We start from the raw sequence: 14,385 nt of genomic DNA, 5'->3' as shown, positions 1-14,385 counted from the left end.
GATTTAGATTTAACAAAAGCACAATATTTGTAAATGAGGAAGGTGAAAAATGAACGAAACTGTTCCATATTCTCACGATATTGTAAAATTCAAGGAATTAAACAGACCTGCTATCCACTATCTTCTGCAATAGAAATTACGAACACACATGCAAAAATTCTGGAACTGCAAGATTTATTGGATCACAATGTAGCTAGAATTTTGACAACAGATTCCGTGTACAGTGATGAATTCAAACATTTACTTTATATAGTAAATGGGGCTGTGATGGTTCCTCTGGCCAAAGCCAATACAAGCAGGATCTTCCAGAGGAATCTGAACTTAAATTTGTTTACTAGTTCTTTGGTTCCTATCAAACTAATTGATAAAGTAACTGGCGCAGTTGTTTGGCAAAATCCGGTACCTTCATCTGTTCGTTTTTGTCGACCTATATGCATTGATTTTTGCAAAGAGACTCCCAAGAAAACTGAAGCCATTTTAGATGAAATAAAGAGCCAAATTAACTCTTTGTGGCCGTCTATAATTAATAAAAACGGTAAAAGTGTACAAGTAAAGCATGAACTTTTTCTAACAATGGTAGATGGAAAAGTGGCTCAGGCATTAACAGATAAGCCTTCTGGGTCTACATGTACAATATGTGGAGCTACTCCACGGCAAATGAACAGTTTGACTGAAGTGGCTTCTAGGCCTGAAAATGAAAACTCATATCAATACAAATTTTCTACATTACATGCCTGGATTCGTTGTATGGAAAAGATATTACATATTTCTTACAACCTTTCTTTCCAAACATGGGCAGCCACAAGTGAAGAAAAGAAACGGCTAAAGTAAGAGAAGAAGATCTTGGTGCAGAAACGTTTTCGTGAGGAGCTAGGGTTGATCATTGACAAACCAAGACAAGTAAGTTGTAATACTAATGATGGTAATACTGCTAGAAGATTTTTTTTACAATGCAAGCTGCTCTGCTGAAATCTATGTGACCAATTATGGATGGTACTATATGCCATCTTCAGTTCACAAAATCTTACTTCACGGAGAAAATATCATAAAGCATTTTGCAGTACTTCCTATCGATCAACTTTCAGAAGATGCGCAAGAATCCCGTAATAAGAATTATAAAAAATTTCGGCTTTATCATGCCAGAAAATATTCTCGATCAGTTACAAATGAGGATGTATTTCATACTCTTCTGTACACTTCCGATCCGTACATCACCAGCATTAGAAAACCGTATAACAAAAATGTGCAAGAACTTGATGAAGATACTCTGCAGCTTTTGAAAGTCAACGAACTGATTTCAGTAACTGGAAGTCCTTATGTAGTTATGATATAGTACCTTAAATATACCTATACATTATTTCATAAAATCAACTATTTAAAACTTGTAATTAAGAACCTGTTTTAAATATTTCTGTAGGTGAGCATTTTATGTATTTTTCGTCGTTTCTAATACTTCTAAGGATTTTCATACATATGTAAAGTATTATGTTAAAGTGGAAATTTAAAAAATGCCAATTTTGAAGCTTTTGATTTTTATTTATTTAATTTTAATTTTGTATTACAAAAAATTCTTATAAAAAGTATTTCATTAGAAGCGTCATATACCACTTTACATTTGCGCAAAATTTTTTTCCGATACATTATTTTCGGATCAAATCAATCCGTAAGTAATTTGAACTGTTTAGCATAAATAATTCGGTGTACAATCCGCATACCGATAAACTGTAACGGATCGGCGGTCTCTAATAGTGTTTTGGGCCTCTTTCTGTTCGCTGTCATGGTGGCCACGAGTATTTTTTCTACTTTATTTTTTGCGCTTTGTTAACGGCAACTCGTGTAAATCATGACTAGGGTCCGCAAGGCAATTAGCTGGAGGACCCGAAATAAAAATCACAATACCTAATAGAGACTTGATAAGTGTTTCCACCATCTTGACGATATTATACAATTTAGAAACGATAAAAAATGACGTTCTTCAAGAAAAAAAAAAGTATAAAAGTTTTTTTGAATGACCTCAAACACCACAACACTGTGATTGTTTTCATTGCGGTTTTTTTCATAACTTGTTAAGGATTAAATGTTTTTTTATTAATCAAGGACATGCCTTGTCATTATTTCCGAATGTTTCAGTTAACAATGTTAATGCAAGTTGAACATAGTTATTTAACTATCAGCAGAGTTTATTAAAGACGGAAAAATTCTTGACTACACTTATCTTTCGCAGCCTTTGGGGTCCGCCTTTTGACGTTTGCCCCAAAATATGAAAATCGTTTTTGTAATATTAATTGCCAAATTTTGAGTATTTTAACAAAATTATGACTGTCAGAGATTGGTTTTTTTCAAAAGCTATCGAATAAAGTATTTTGGCACGAAAATTTTTTTAAACTTTAAAATATTTCACAACCATTTTTCATTCGTAATTTTTTTTTTTTTTTTATTACATAAACTTAAAAATTGATTTAGTCATCAAAACAAGTCAATTTTACTGAGTCTTCAAAGATGAGAATTAAAGTTTGGGTTGTGTTTTATATTCCATTTTAAAACAAGTAACATTAAATTCTTTTTTTATATATTACTAACGTAATAATGAGAATTTGACTTAGTCAAGCAAATCCAAATTTTATCTAACTACTAAAATCGCGTTTAATGTTTCATCCGAAAGCCGAGTTCTCATATGGGTGTAGACCATTGCAAAGCTACTAAAATCTCGTTCAACTTTGGCCTGAGAAAATGCAGCACCAAAAACAACTTGAGAATTATTGTAAAGTTCCTTCCAGTTAGGATCATCACGTTTTAAATGCCAATATTCAAGAATATTAAAATTTTCATTCACACCAATACGGGGCTCACTATATACAATATTTGTTATTTGCTGATGAATTCTTGTGTTTTGTATAATATCTATGCTTTGACGTTGACCTCCTCCTGAAAGAAGAGATATCAATTATTTGTTTATCAAACAACCAGTATAGTATTGTCTAATCGAACTGATTTTCAAATCATTAAAAGTTTAAAAGTTTTTCAAACACTTAAAAGATAAAAACTTTCCTTTAAAATTTGACTTTTTGACCTTAAATCAATAAAAGGTTAAACTATTTTCGTTTGATTTGTGAAGGAAAAAAAAAAAAAATTGGAAGAAACGAATAATACTCTATGATGATGAAAATCATTAATATCATGTTATTGAGTAGTATTGAACTTTTATTGGTGCACAGTGTGGAAACTCTTGATTTTTTTAATGTAATTGAATAAAATTTATTTAATGAACTGCTTGATATCAAATACTGGTTAAATATCAATTACTGAATGGTAGTAAAATCTCTACCTCTGAATGGTAGTAAAATCTACTCCACGGCTTCTCAATAAATCGTTGAAAACTTCATGACTAGCACTATTCCATGCAAAACGAGGATCCAGTAAGAGAGCAGCGATGAAAGCATCACATTCAAAAAAACCTTTGTGAACTTAAATTTAAAGCTTCTAGAAGTTTAGTTGTTAAATTATTTTGTCCATCGGCAATCTTTTCTAAATTCATCACCATTCTCATCCATCGTAAAAAGAAGTCCGACATGGTAAAGTCTGATCTTTGAAAATCCCTCATTGCATAAAATATCGGCTCGAATGTTCTTGCATATTCCTCAATAAATTTCCAGGTTTCATCATTCAATCTTAGGTCGCGGTTTTTCGATTAGTCCCGATTTGTTCATATATCGCGAGTTTTTCAAACATGTCTGATACCATGATGTAAGTACTAGTCCATCTCGGAGCAATATCTTTGCGTGGCCTCTTGAGATCAGCAAAAATTGCATCATATTTAGGCGCTTGTGTATTTATTATAAATTTTCTTATTTCAGGAAGAGTGGCTTCAAACGGCTCTGTTACGTCTTTTGCAGCTAATTGGCAAACATGCGCTCCACAAAACATTTTGGTACAGATTGCACCAATATTGCTTTCTAATACATTTTTTTTTCTCTCTTGTTCTTGAGTATGTGATAGCCTTTCGATCCCATTGTCTGTATCTTCAGAATTTTCTGCAAGTTTTTCTTCAAAATTGAGTCGGTCAAGCAGATCGAAATCTTCAAAAGCAACCTGTTGTGCTTCCTTAACAAATTCATTACAAACGATCATTTGATTTTGCATTTCTCTGATAGCATCAGAAGCTTTTATCATGTTTTTACCTTAATCTGAACGAGTTGAGTAAATATCATCTGCCCCTTTCCCAACTTTCGCAATCAGAGTAATTAGCTGATCAGCTAACACCGCTTCAAGTTGCCGTCAGTGCTGAGTGAGCATTCCCAAAGTTCGATCGTGCAATTTTCCATCTTTTATATACCGAATGCTTGCAGAAAAAACATTTGTATTGAAACGAGACGCTGAATCAAACATTAATGATGGATATACATTTTCTATATCCTTTGCAACAACTTCATAAATTTGGTCAGCAGCTTTAAGAATAAATTCTTTTGCTTTTTGACGATTCCATCTCACACCAAAAGCTTGAAGAGCCTTTCTAATCATCTCATTCTTCCCCATGTCATCAGCGACTGTCAAAGGCAAATTTCTCATCAGAATCGATTTTATGTCTCTTGCTGTATCGTTTATATCGAAGTCAAATTTAATTTTTTTACACGAAACGAAAATAGCATTTTCACCGTTACCCTCATAATGATTGTTATTTCGAACTCTCCTCCTTTCCGAAATTGCTAGTTCTATAGCAATATCCTTGTGTTTTGAATGCAAATGGTTTTTGAGATGAGAAACATTTCCCACGGTCGTTTACAAGCGCTATGTTTAGGCACGCATGCGTTAAAATTTTTAAAAAAGTCTTGAACTTTTAAAATGGCTGCGGCTCTTAACGACATAAAATATTTTATATGACAACCGTTAATTTGTTAACATTTTCTTTGAAATATAATGCTGTACTCTTGTTTTTAACTTATATCAGTATATTAATACATATAATTTCATAATTACATCAATAAAATAGTATTAAAATGGTCTTAGCGCGCTTAAACTTCATCTCTAGTTAGTTACTTTTTAGAGTAAAACACAGATTTGTTTATTTATTTAAATTCGATTTTTTAAAAATCTGACTGTAGGAATTCAAAATTTTTTTTTTTAAACTTCAGATAAATATGTTCCATATTAATGATATTTTTTTGGTTATTGCTTCAGCTTTTTTTTGGCTTAAAAGTATGCTTTTACTGATAGGACTATGTCCTAATATAATAAAGTTTCATTTTTTATTATTACTTTTAATTTTTCTTACTTATCTTAAAATTAATATTGTATACTTTGTTATCTGACTAATGAGTTATTCCATAATTATCTCCATCTAAATAATAATAATAACAATAATAATAATAATAATAATAATGATAATAATAATAATAATAATAATAATAATAATAATAATAATAATAATAATAATAATAATAATAATAATAATATATATATATATACACACGCACACACATATAAATATACACACACATATAAATATATATATATATATATATATATATATATATATATATATATATATATATATATATATATATATATACATGTATATATACATAAATATATATATATTTTTATATATAAATTATGTTAGTGTATTCTACAAATAGAGTGCTCAATGTTATTAAAGAACAGAGCAATAATAAATTAGCAAAAATGCTTATATAATTTTTTTCTTCTGTGAAGAAAAAAATTTAATAAGAGTTTTTACTAATTTATATATTTATATATATGTGTGTGTTTTTCTTCTCTTTTAGATGGAAGTAACATGGTTTATTGTATGTACATTTTGTTGTGTTGATAGATACAAAATCAATTGAGATGTTGATTGATTTTTGATTCATTGACACAAATTTGAAAAAATTCTTTGAAATATGAAAAATAAAGAATATGGTATTTAACTTTCTTGGATTACAATCAATTGGATTTGACAATTGAGGATAAAAATACAGTTAATTTTTTGTTATCGGTAAGTTCTTTGAATTACCTTATACTTTTATGGTGTTTATTAGCAATATACAATGGATATAATTATTTGAAAATTTTTACTATTTTGGATACATAATATTCTCATATTACTCAACTTTTTAGTTTAAGAAATTTTGAATGATTATAAATTTGTTACATTTATTTAAAAACTAACATAACTACCTTGCTTAAATTATTTGTAGCATATTTACATTTAATCCTATTACTTTATATCCTCTTATTAGTAACTATTTTAACAAAATATAATTTTTTTTATGTTGATAAAAACAAGAATAATACCCATAAGAAATGACAGGTGTCATTTCTTAAAAATATAGCTTTCTGCAATGTAAAAAATTCTTTCTTTATATAAAGTTATAAATAAATACCTCTTTTAAATTATTTATATTTTCTTTTTTCAACTTTTTATATTTGCTATATATACATAAAAATAATTCAAATAAAAAAGTTTTCTGAAATAAATAAAACTTTATTTTTTATATAAAGTCAAAAATAAATATCAATTTTAAATTATTTACATTTTCTTTTTTGACTTTTTTTTATTGACATATAATTTTTAAAATGTAACACAGATATCATTTCCTTTTTCTTTTTTTAATTTTAGGTCTCAGCGCTCTATTTTTAGGATTAGTTTTTAGATGGTGCGATTTAAGGATGCTTTTTAATTGCATTGTTGGTGAAGGAATAGATTGATATATTATCTTTAATTTGTTGAACTCATGATGAATTGATTCACCTCCTTGTTCACCATAGAATCCAAAGCCAGCACCCCATTTTTGTAAGAATGGTATCGCATGATCTTCCATCATGTGCAACTTAGGTGGCACTAAACCCTGAGGCCATTTGGCATGATAAAATTGCATTAAATCATCAACATATGTTTCTGTATACAAAAACACAGTTATCAAATGCTTAAGCAGAAGAAAAAAAATTACATTATATTATGTCTTTATTCTTATTATATAATTTATTGTTTAGGTTTTTGCAATTTAGTTTATAGTTGTCAACTATACCATAAAATTTAAAATATAGCTATTAATTATTACATAATTAGATTTTTACCTTTATGTGAGAAAAATTTAATGCAATACAATAAAACAAGCAATAAAGAGGCACTACAATGTTAAACAAATACAAAATAATTATTTAAAATAGTAACTATTTTATTTACAAAACTATTACATAAAACATACCTAGTTGTGTTAATTCAATTATTGTCATAGTACTTTTTGAAGAAAATATGCTATAACAATTGGAAAGCTTATTGAAAAGTTGTTTATACTTGCTACTGATTTCAACTGATTTTTCATGAACAGTTGTTCCAGACAATCCATTGTTATAAACAAGAAGCGGAACAGAATTACAAAGCTCTAATATAGATTTTTTCTGAAAATACACAAATGATACATTACTTGGTACTTTCAGCTTATAATTATCACTATTATTTTATCATCAGCACTATCACTGTCATCATCATTATTATTATAATAATTATTAAATATATATTATATATAAAAATATAAAATATTATATGTAAAACATATAGCACATATTTACTTTTAGCATTTTATGTACATGGTTTCCTATAAAACTTTTCCCATGATATGCTTGTCGCTGTACCTTGAGTTTTTGCAAAATCAACTCAATCTGTTGAATGCATGGTCCCTCACTTTTCTTAAAAATCAGTTCGTTTTCCAAACCATTACACTCTCTAACCTAAAAAAACATGTTTTTTATCCGCATGTCAAAAATAACATAAAACAATCTTATTTTCTCAAAGTTCTATTTATTAAATTTTATAACAATTTTTACTTTTTCCATTTTTGTTTCGTTTAGCAAATTGAGTTGAGGGATGTAAAGTGACTGAATATTTTCTACACAATCTTCATTATTCAATATGGCTATAGCTACAGTATCATTAACCAGCTGGATTTGGTCATCTAGTTTATCAATGCACCTTTTTAGATTCAAAATTTTTTGTTGTTTTAAAATATAGTCTTGATACGGTTGAGATAAAAGACAATTTTTATTTTTTAATGATGCTGCCATCATAATGTCCACTTCATGGGCTTCTTCCTCAAACATGTTAAAAAACTTGAGATAAACACCAAGAGCAATATGCAGACTTGGTAAAGACACCTAATTATGCAGAGAACAAAATAAATTTATTATTTAAATATAGTCAATGTGATTCTATGGGAAATAACTATGGATTAAACATTAACAAAATGTAAAACAAAAACTAACCTGGTTTAAAGGTATTCTCAGGATAGGCTCTGCTATAACATTATTATAAAACTTGGCCTTTTTCTTAATGCCACCATCTTTCATAAATCTTTCAAAATCAGCTTGCAGATTTTCCAAGGTACGAGATTCTATGCCTGTTCTTTCTTTTTTGCAAACCTTCATTTCATTTGTGGTTGCGTAACAGAATAAACAACAATGTTTACCTAAAAAACTACCAACTATTAAATACTAATCCTATTTTGGTGAGGTGAATGAACAAAGCAGGATTTAGTGGTCAGACATTATCAGCCTCCTGGGCAGTTCTAAAGACCTACCCAACTTAAGTTTATTTTGTCTTGAAATCCTGTCCTGAAATACATAATTAAAAAAATTAAGATAAAAGTAATGAAACTGCTCACCTGAGGCTCCGGAAATTCCATACAGTGAACAAAGGAATTCATAATCTCCAAAAATAAATACTCTGATACTATTATCCCTATAAGTATGTACACAAACATTAAATATATATATATATATATATATATATATATATATATATATATATATATATATATATATATATATATATATATATATATATATATATATATATATACATCATAATTTATCAACATACTTATATTTCATTATTTGTAGCGCTTCTATTTGTTTTTCAAATCTTGCCATGGCTACTTTAATATTAGCTCTGAGGTCTTTTGATTCAAATATGTTAAAAACAATAGTATTTTCAGAACTATTTGGATTTATGGTATTAACTATCTGGTAGCTCATCTTGAAACTTCCACCACCATAATCTCCTCCAATTTTGATGTGAATTTCTTTATTTTGAATAAAATTATGATTCACAAGATCATTGCAACTAGAAAAAAAAATTATAATGGACTGAAAAGTTAAGTAATACTGAAAAACTATAAGTTATATATATATATATATATATATATATATATATATATATATATATATATATATATATATATATATATATATATATATAATATACATAATATATATATAATATATATAATATGATTATTTATTATCTTTCTGTAATTCTAAAATATCTTACTTCTCTAACTCTTCTAGATGTCTAAATATATGTTTGGGTAAATCAGAAATATAACCCCAAGGAACTTCCTTAATTTCTAACTTATCTTTCTCATCTTTTTCAAAAAAGAAAGGAGCATTTTCAACAATAACTTCATTGCCTGACCAATTTTCAGCAACTACTCTTTGTGAGGCATTTGATGCAGTGCATATATTATAAGTCTTAAGCCACCTGTAAAAACAATATATATATATATAAATATATATATATATATAAATATATATATATATATATATATATATATATATATATATATATATATATATATATATATATATATATATATAAATTAGTAGAAAATCACTTATCAAACATTTTTCACACTGTGTATCATCAATTAGACTTATCTATTAAGACACATCAGAAATTAATTCTGATGTGTCTTAATAGATAAGTCTTATTACACTGTGTTTCATCTATTCAACAACTTGTTGCACCATCAGTAAGTTCATCAGAAAGCTACTTTCCTGATGAACCTTCTGATGGTGAAACAAGTTGTTCAAGGAAAAAATATATATATTTACCTAGACATAATTTTAAGTTTTTCCCATGGTACTCCCATATCAGTTTTCATTGCAACCATCACACTTGCACTTATTTCAGAGTGGTTTAGTCCTGCATTATCTAGTATGGAGTGCCTTGTGTCTTGTGATAATGAATTTAGCAATTTACTTGTTTGATTTGCAACTGCATCGTTTAAATTGCCTGCTAAAGTCTCAAAATGCTTTGCAATATTTGTATTACGCAATCTTAATGTTCATTGTGCTGCCTGAGCACTATTGACATAAGCTTTTGGTGCATGAGTAAAAATCATTGGCTGAAAAGTAGAAATAAAACACGAAAATATTTATTTATAAAAAATAAATTTTCAAATGTTTATCTTTATAAAGACATATCTTTATAAAGACTTACTCGAGGTCCTCCACTTTTAAATTCAATTGTTTTTTGTCCACTTTTTGCCATTTTTTGCTTAATGATATGAAGGGCTGCTTCTTCTAGCTCTTGGGGAATATCACTGTCTTTATTTATTTCAAAGATATCATTTATACTTTTTTTTTAATTACTTGATGAAGTCAGTAATGATGTTGATAACAGTAATTCGTTATGACATAAGCTTTTATGAGTTTTGAATATTTCATACTCTTTTAATGCATTAAATTTTTGCTTGCATAAATTACATACAAGAGTTAACATCTGAAGAAGAGAATTAGTTTTTTTTACTGGTCACCATATCATCAATATAAATTTTTTTATTGCACTTTGGGCAGAAAGTCTCATCAATATATTTATTTTTCATTTCTTCCACAAGACATAAAAAACAAAATAAATGTTCACAGCTTTTCAATGTAACAGGCATTTGTGGTATTTTATTACATTTACAACATAAACAGAGCTCTAAAAAAGGATTAAATTCGTTTTGTAGTTCTGATATATCAATACCTATGTTTAAATTATGTATAGGTAATATATTTTCTTTTATTGAGTTAAACATTGCAATTGTCCAACATTTTTTGTATTTACAAGATATATATATTTTTTTAATGAGTTTAGATTTTTTTAAAAGTGAACGTGTGAAAACTGTACCATGCCGCACATTTTCAGCCATCTGACATGTGGCACAGTTTATGCTATGTGGTTGCCAGTAGTATACAGAGATAAAGAAGTTGTTGTTCTTCTTTTGTTTGCATTATTAATAGTGCAATAACACTTGTGGCAAATATTTTTTGGATGAATGTTCTCTATTTCTTCGAATTTAACAAGAAACACTTGCTCTATTATAGTTTTAAGATTATTAGTCAAACTATATTGTCTTTTTCCAATCCATTTTGCACAAGTCTTGCACAAGTAATTTAAATTTTCGTATTGCAGTTCCATCTAAAGATAAAACAGTAATGAATCAATGAGAGAAAACTAATTAATAATTATTATATAAACAAATTTAATGTGAGCTAAACTTTAAGAATATGTTTAAAATTTTTAAGAGAACTATTGTAAACAATATTATGTATTGTATTTATTTTATAAAATTAAACTATATTTGAACTAAATCTTGAATTAAATTATAGTTTATATAATAAATAAAATATGGTACATCACATGCATAACACACACACACACACACAAACACCAACACACACATATATTAATACATACAATATGCATATAATGCTTTATGCATATACATTACAAATAAATGATACATCATTCGTATATTATACATGCACATCATTTACGTACATATATAAGTGCCTAGTTCGTTTGTGATATTTTTTTGTTTAGTTATATTTTAATAACATCTAAATATAGAAAAACTAAACTAAGATTCTTAGTATAAATTCTTGATTCTGACATAATGACATTTTGAGAGAGTTTGGTGCTTCTCAGTCTAAAAAGCACCCAACTCTCTCAAAACGTCATGCACTCGAGTGCATGACGTTTTGAGAGAGTTCTGAGTAGTTAACTCTGTTAAAATGTTATTAGATGAGTATCTAGAATTTACACCTAAAAAAAGTTGAAGCAACAACCAGAAAAATATCATAATTACAGAAAAGATATATCTAAAATTAAAAAGAAAAATTACGGAAATCCTACAGTCAGAAGTTGAGAAATTGGATTTCAAATAAATAAACAAAATCACTAATTAGCAACAATTAAGCCTGAATGAAAATATAAATTTAAGTAAAAATAAGACTTTCTTTTCCATTTTTTATTGGTTTTATGATACAATTAAGATATAAATTTATTGAATTAGGTCAAAAGTATGGTAAAATCAATCAGTTCTACAAATAACATAGAAAGCAATGGTTGCTATCTAAAATATAGTTCGTAGCTAAGAACCGCAACCATTTTAAAAGCTCAAAATTTTTTTTCTATTAACTGGCGCATGCGTGCCTAAACATAGCGCTTTTTCCTAATATATAAACGACCGTGTTCCGACAAGAATTGCTGGCTTTTGTTTTGCGCACACTTGGCATTTCCATCTGTTATTTTCAGTCAAAAAATATTCTTTTACTCGTATATTTTGCATTTTTCTCTACATAAAGCTTAAATCATCTTAATCAATCTCTCAGAAAAAAAGGTTAACTAAAAAATAAAAAAAACTATTGCTTATTACTCGAATCTTAATGAATAAGAAATTCGAACAATGAAAATTTCGTCTAGAGACGCTTTTTAAAAAAAACTTTATCCTACCGTTAAAGTACGAGCTTTTTACTCCCACGTTTTTTTTTACTTAGTAAAAATCTCATACTAAATTTTTACTGTATTTTTATGTACAAATTTATTTTGCGACCACTTAATTTGTCAATACTTTTAAACGTTGCATCGTGTGGGGAAATCTATAGGATAAGTAATTAGTAAGAAAGCGATAAGGTAAACAGTTTATATATTTATAGTTGTTTAAAATAATTGCATTGAGTTTCCAATTGTGCGATACTTTTATAGAGGAGCGATACTAGCTTAATTTGGATGTACTATTTTGTATGGTGCAGTTTTCAACTTAAAAAAATTCAAAATTTTTAAAGAAGCTTTTTTTAAATTTTTGTTCAGAGAAAAGTTATTTGGTGTAAAGAAGAGCAACACCACATAATTAGGTTTTTGAATGATGCTTATGATATTTCCAATGAGGCAAATGCATCATCTGGCCGCATAGGCATCAATTCAACCACAGAAAATATTCAAAAACTTTTTTCGTAAAGAATGGCAAATTACATTGCCACTTTTGTTTCAGAATGTAATAACTTTCAAAAAGCTAAAAAAAAAAGAACCTTTCAGTGAAAACATTGTTACAAATCATTTTAGTTCAGAAAGTAAACATAAAGCAAGTTATGATTGATTTGACTCGATTGCCATAAGTGGTATGTTATTTTCAAAAATTTCGAATTTTTTTAAGTTAAAAACTGCACTACACAACAAAAGTGCAGGCCAAATTAAGCTTGTATCACACAATTGGTAACATAAAATGAATATAAGTAGTATAAACAACTATAAATATATAAACTGTTTACCTTATCGCCAGATTTACCTAGATGATACATCTCATTATTATTAATTATGAACAGCTTTGTTTTTCTTCGAAAATTCGATTTATCAACACCATTTACTAATAGCTGTCTTAGGATTATTTTGTCTTTTAAAAAAATTCAAACGGTAACTAATTCAGTATGCGGCGTTTAATTTTTAATAACACAAAGCATTTAAGAATCTAAAAGAGAAGATTTTAATGTTATTCGTACTAAGCATCGGCGTTACCGCACCGGCGGTAAAAAAATTTCGGTAAAATGCGGTAAAATGCGGTAAAATGCGGTAAAACGCGTAATACGCATTTTTACCGCAATGCGGTAAAAATGCGTATTACGCACTTTTACCGTATGCGGTAAAAATGCGTATTACGCATTTTTACGCTTTCTTGTAACAGAAGACGGTAAAATTGCGTAAAAATGCGTAAAATCGGTAAAAATGCGTAAAAATGCGTAAAATGCGTAAAAATGCGTAAAAACGGTAAAATTGCGTAAATACGGTAAAACTGCGTAAAAGCGGTAAAAATCGGTAATTTCGGTAAATTGTGATAAAAGTTTGTATAAGCGGTAATTATATGGTAAAAAATTACTTTGTTTTTATCAAGTCAGATAGTTGTTAAATAATTAATTACCCTCTAAAATTAAATTAGTCTCCTATATAAGCTTGACAAAAGTCAAGAAAGACTAACAACCTCAAAGTTCTTCAGTGATTTGATTAGTATACCAAAATCACTACCGAATCAAACCATCTTCAAGAAACAATGTCTCTTTGGAATTATTTTACCAAGCTACACAGAGAAGAGGATAACATCTCTGGCTCTGGCAGAAAATCAGGATTTGCTGAGTGCAATAAGTGCAAAAAAGTGATTAAGCTGTCTCAAGGTAGCACCAGTGGAGTTAAAGCTCATTTAAAGTAAGTGTTTTACTCTTACTATAATTTAGTATATTTTAAACCACTGATCTCAAAATATAACTAGATAGCGTATTCTATTGTTGTTTTCG

The 14,385-nt window shown here is 28.1% G+C and overlaps 1 protein-coding gene and 1 pseudogene across 4 annotated transcripts; both read right to left on the bottom strand.

Moving 5' to 3' along the window:
- Positions 1-6,453: 6,453 nt before the first annotated feature.
- On the bottom strand, positions 6,454-11,239 carry LOC145189569 (uncharacterized). Of its 4 annotated transcripts, XM_090096106.1 has the most exons (10): positions 10,277-11,239; positions 9,889-10,181; positions 9,326-9,535; positions 8,876-9,118; positions 8,658-8,734; positions 8,260-8,462; positions 7,825-8,151; positions 7,570-7,728; positions 7,206-7,398; positions 6,454-6,895 (listed from the first exon to the last, which is right to left on the bottom strand). In XM_090096106.1, the coding sequence occupies exons 2-10, from the start codon at positions 9,945-9,947 to the stop codon at positions 6,588-6,590; spliced, it is 1,779 nt and encodes a 592-aa protein (XP_089952232.1). In that variant the 5' UTR covers positions 9,948-10,181; positions 10,277-11,239; the 3' UTR covers positions 6,454-6,587. The 4 variants fall into 4 exon arrangements, with proteins under 4 accessions (XP_089952232.1, XP_089952233.1, XP_089952234.1 ...); XM_090096107.1 differs by lacking the exon at positions 9,326-9,535 and having other exon boundaries at positions 6,457-6,895; positions 10,277-10,856; XM_090096108.1 differs by lacking the exon at positions 9,326-9,535 and having other exon boundaries at positions 6,596-6,845.
- On the bottom strand, positions 10,136-11,366 carry LOC149885322 (V(D)J recombination-activating protein 1-like; annotated as a pseudogene).
- Positions 11,367-14,385: the final 3,019 nt, after the last annotated feature.

This window comes from Hydra viridissima, unplaced genomic scaffold (assembly GCF_058129835.1).
Source record: "Hydra viridissima isolate aposymbiotic clone 2 unplaced genomic scaffold, HvirCarnegie_v1 scaffold_8, whole genome shotgun sequence".
Taxonomy (NCBI): Eukaryota; Metazoa; Cnidaria; class Hydrozoa; order Anthoathecata; family Hydridae; genus Hydra; species Hydra viridissima.
Note: the sequence above shows the minus strand (reverse complement) of the source record. Positions and strands in the feature narration are given on the sequence as shown.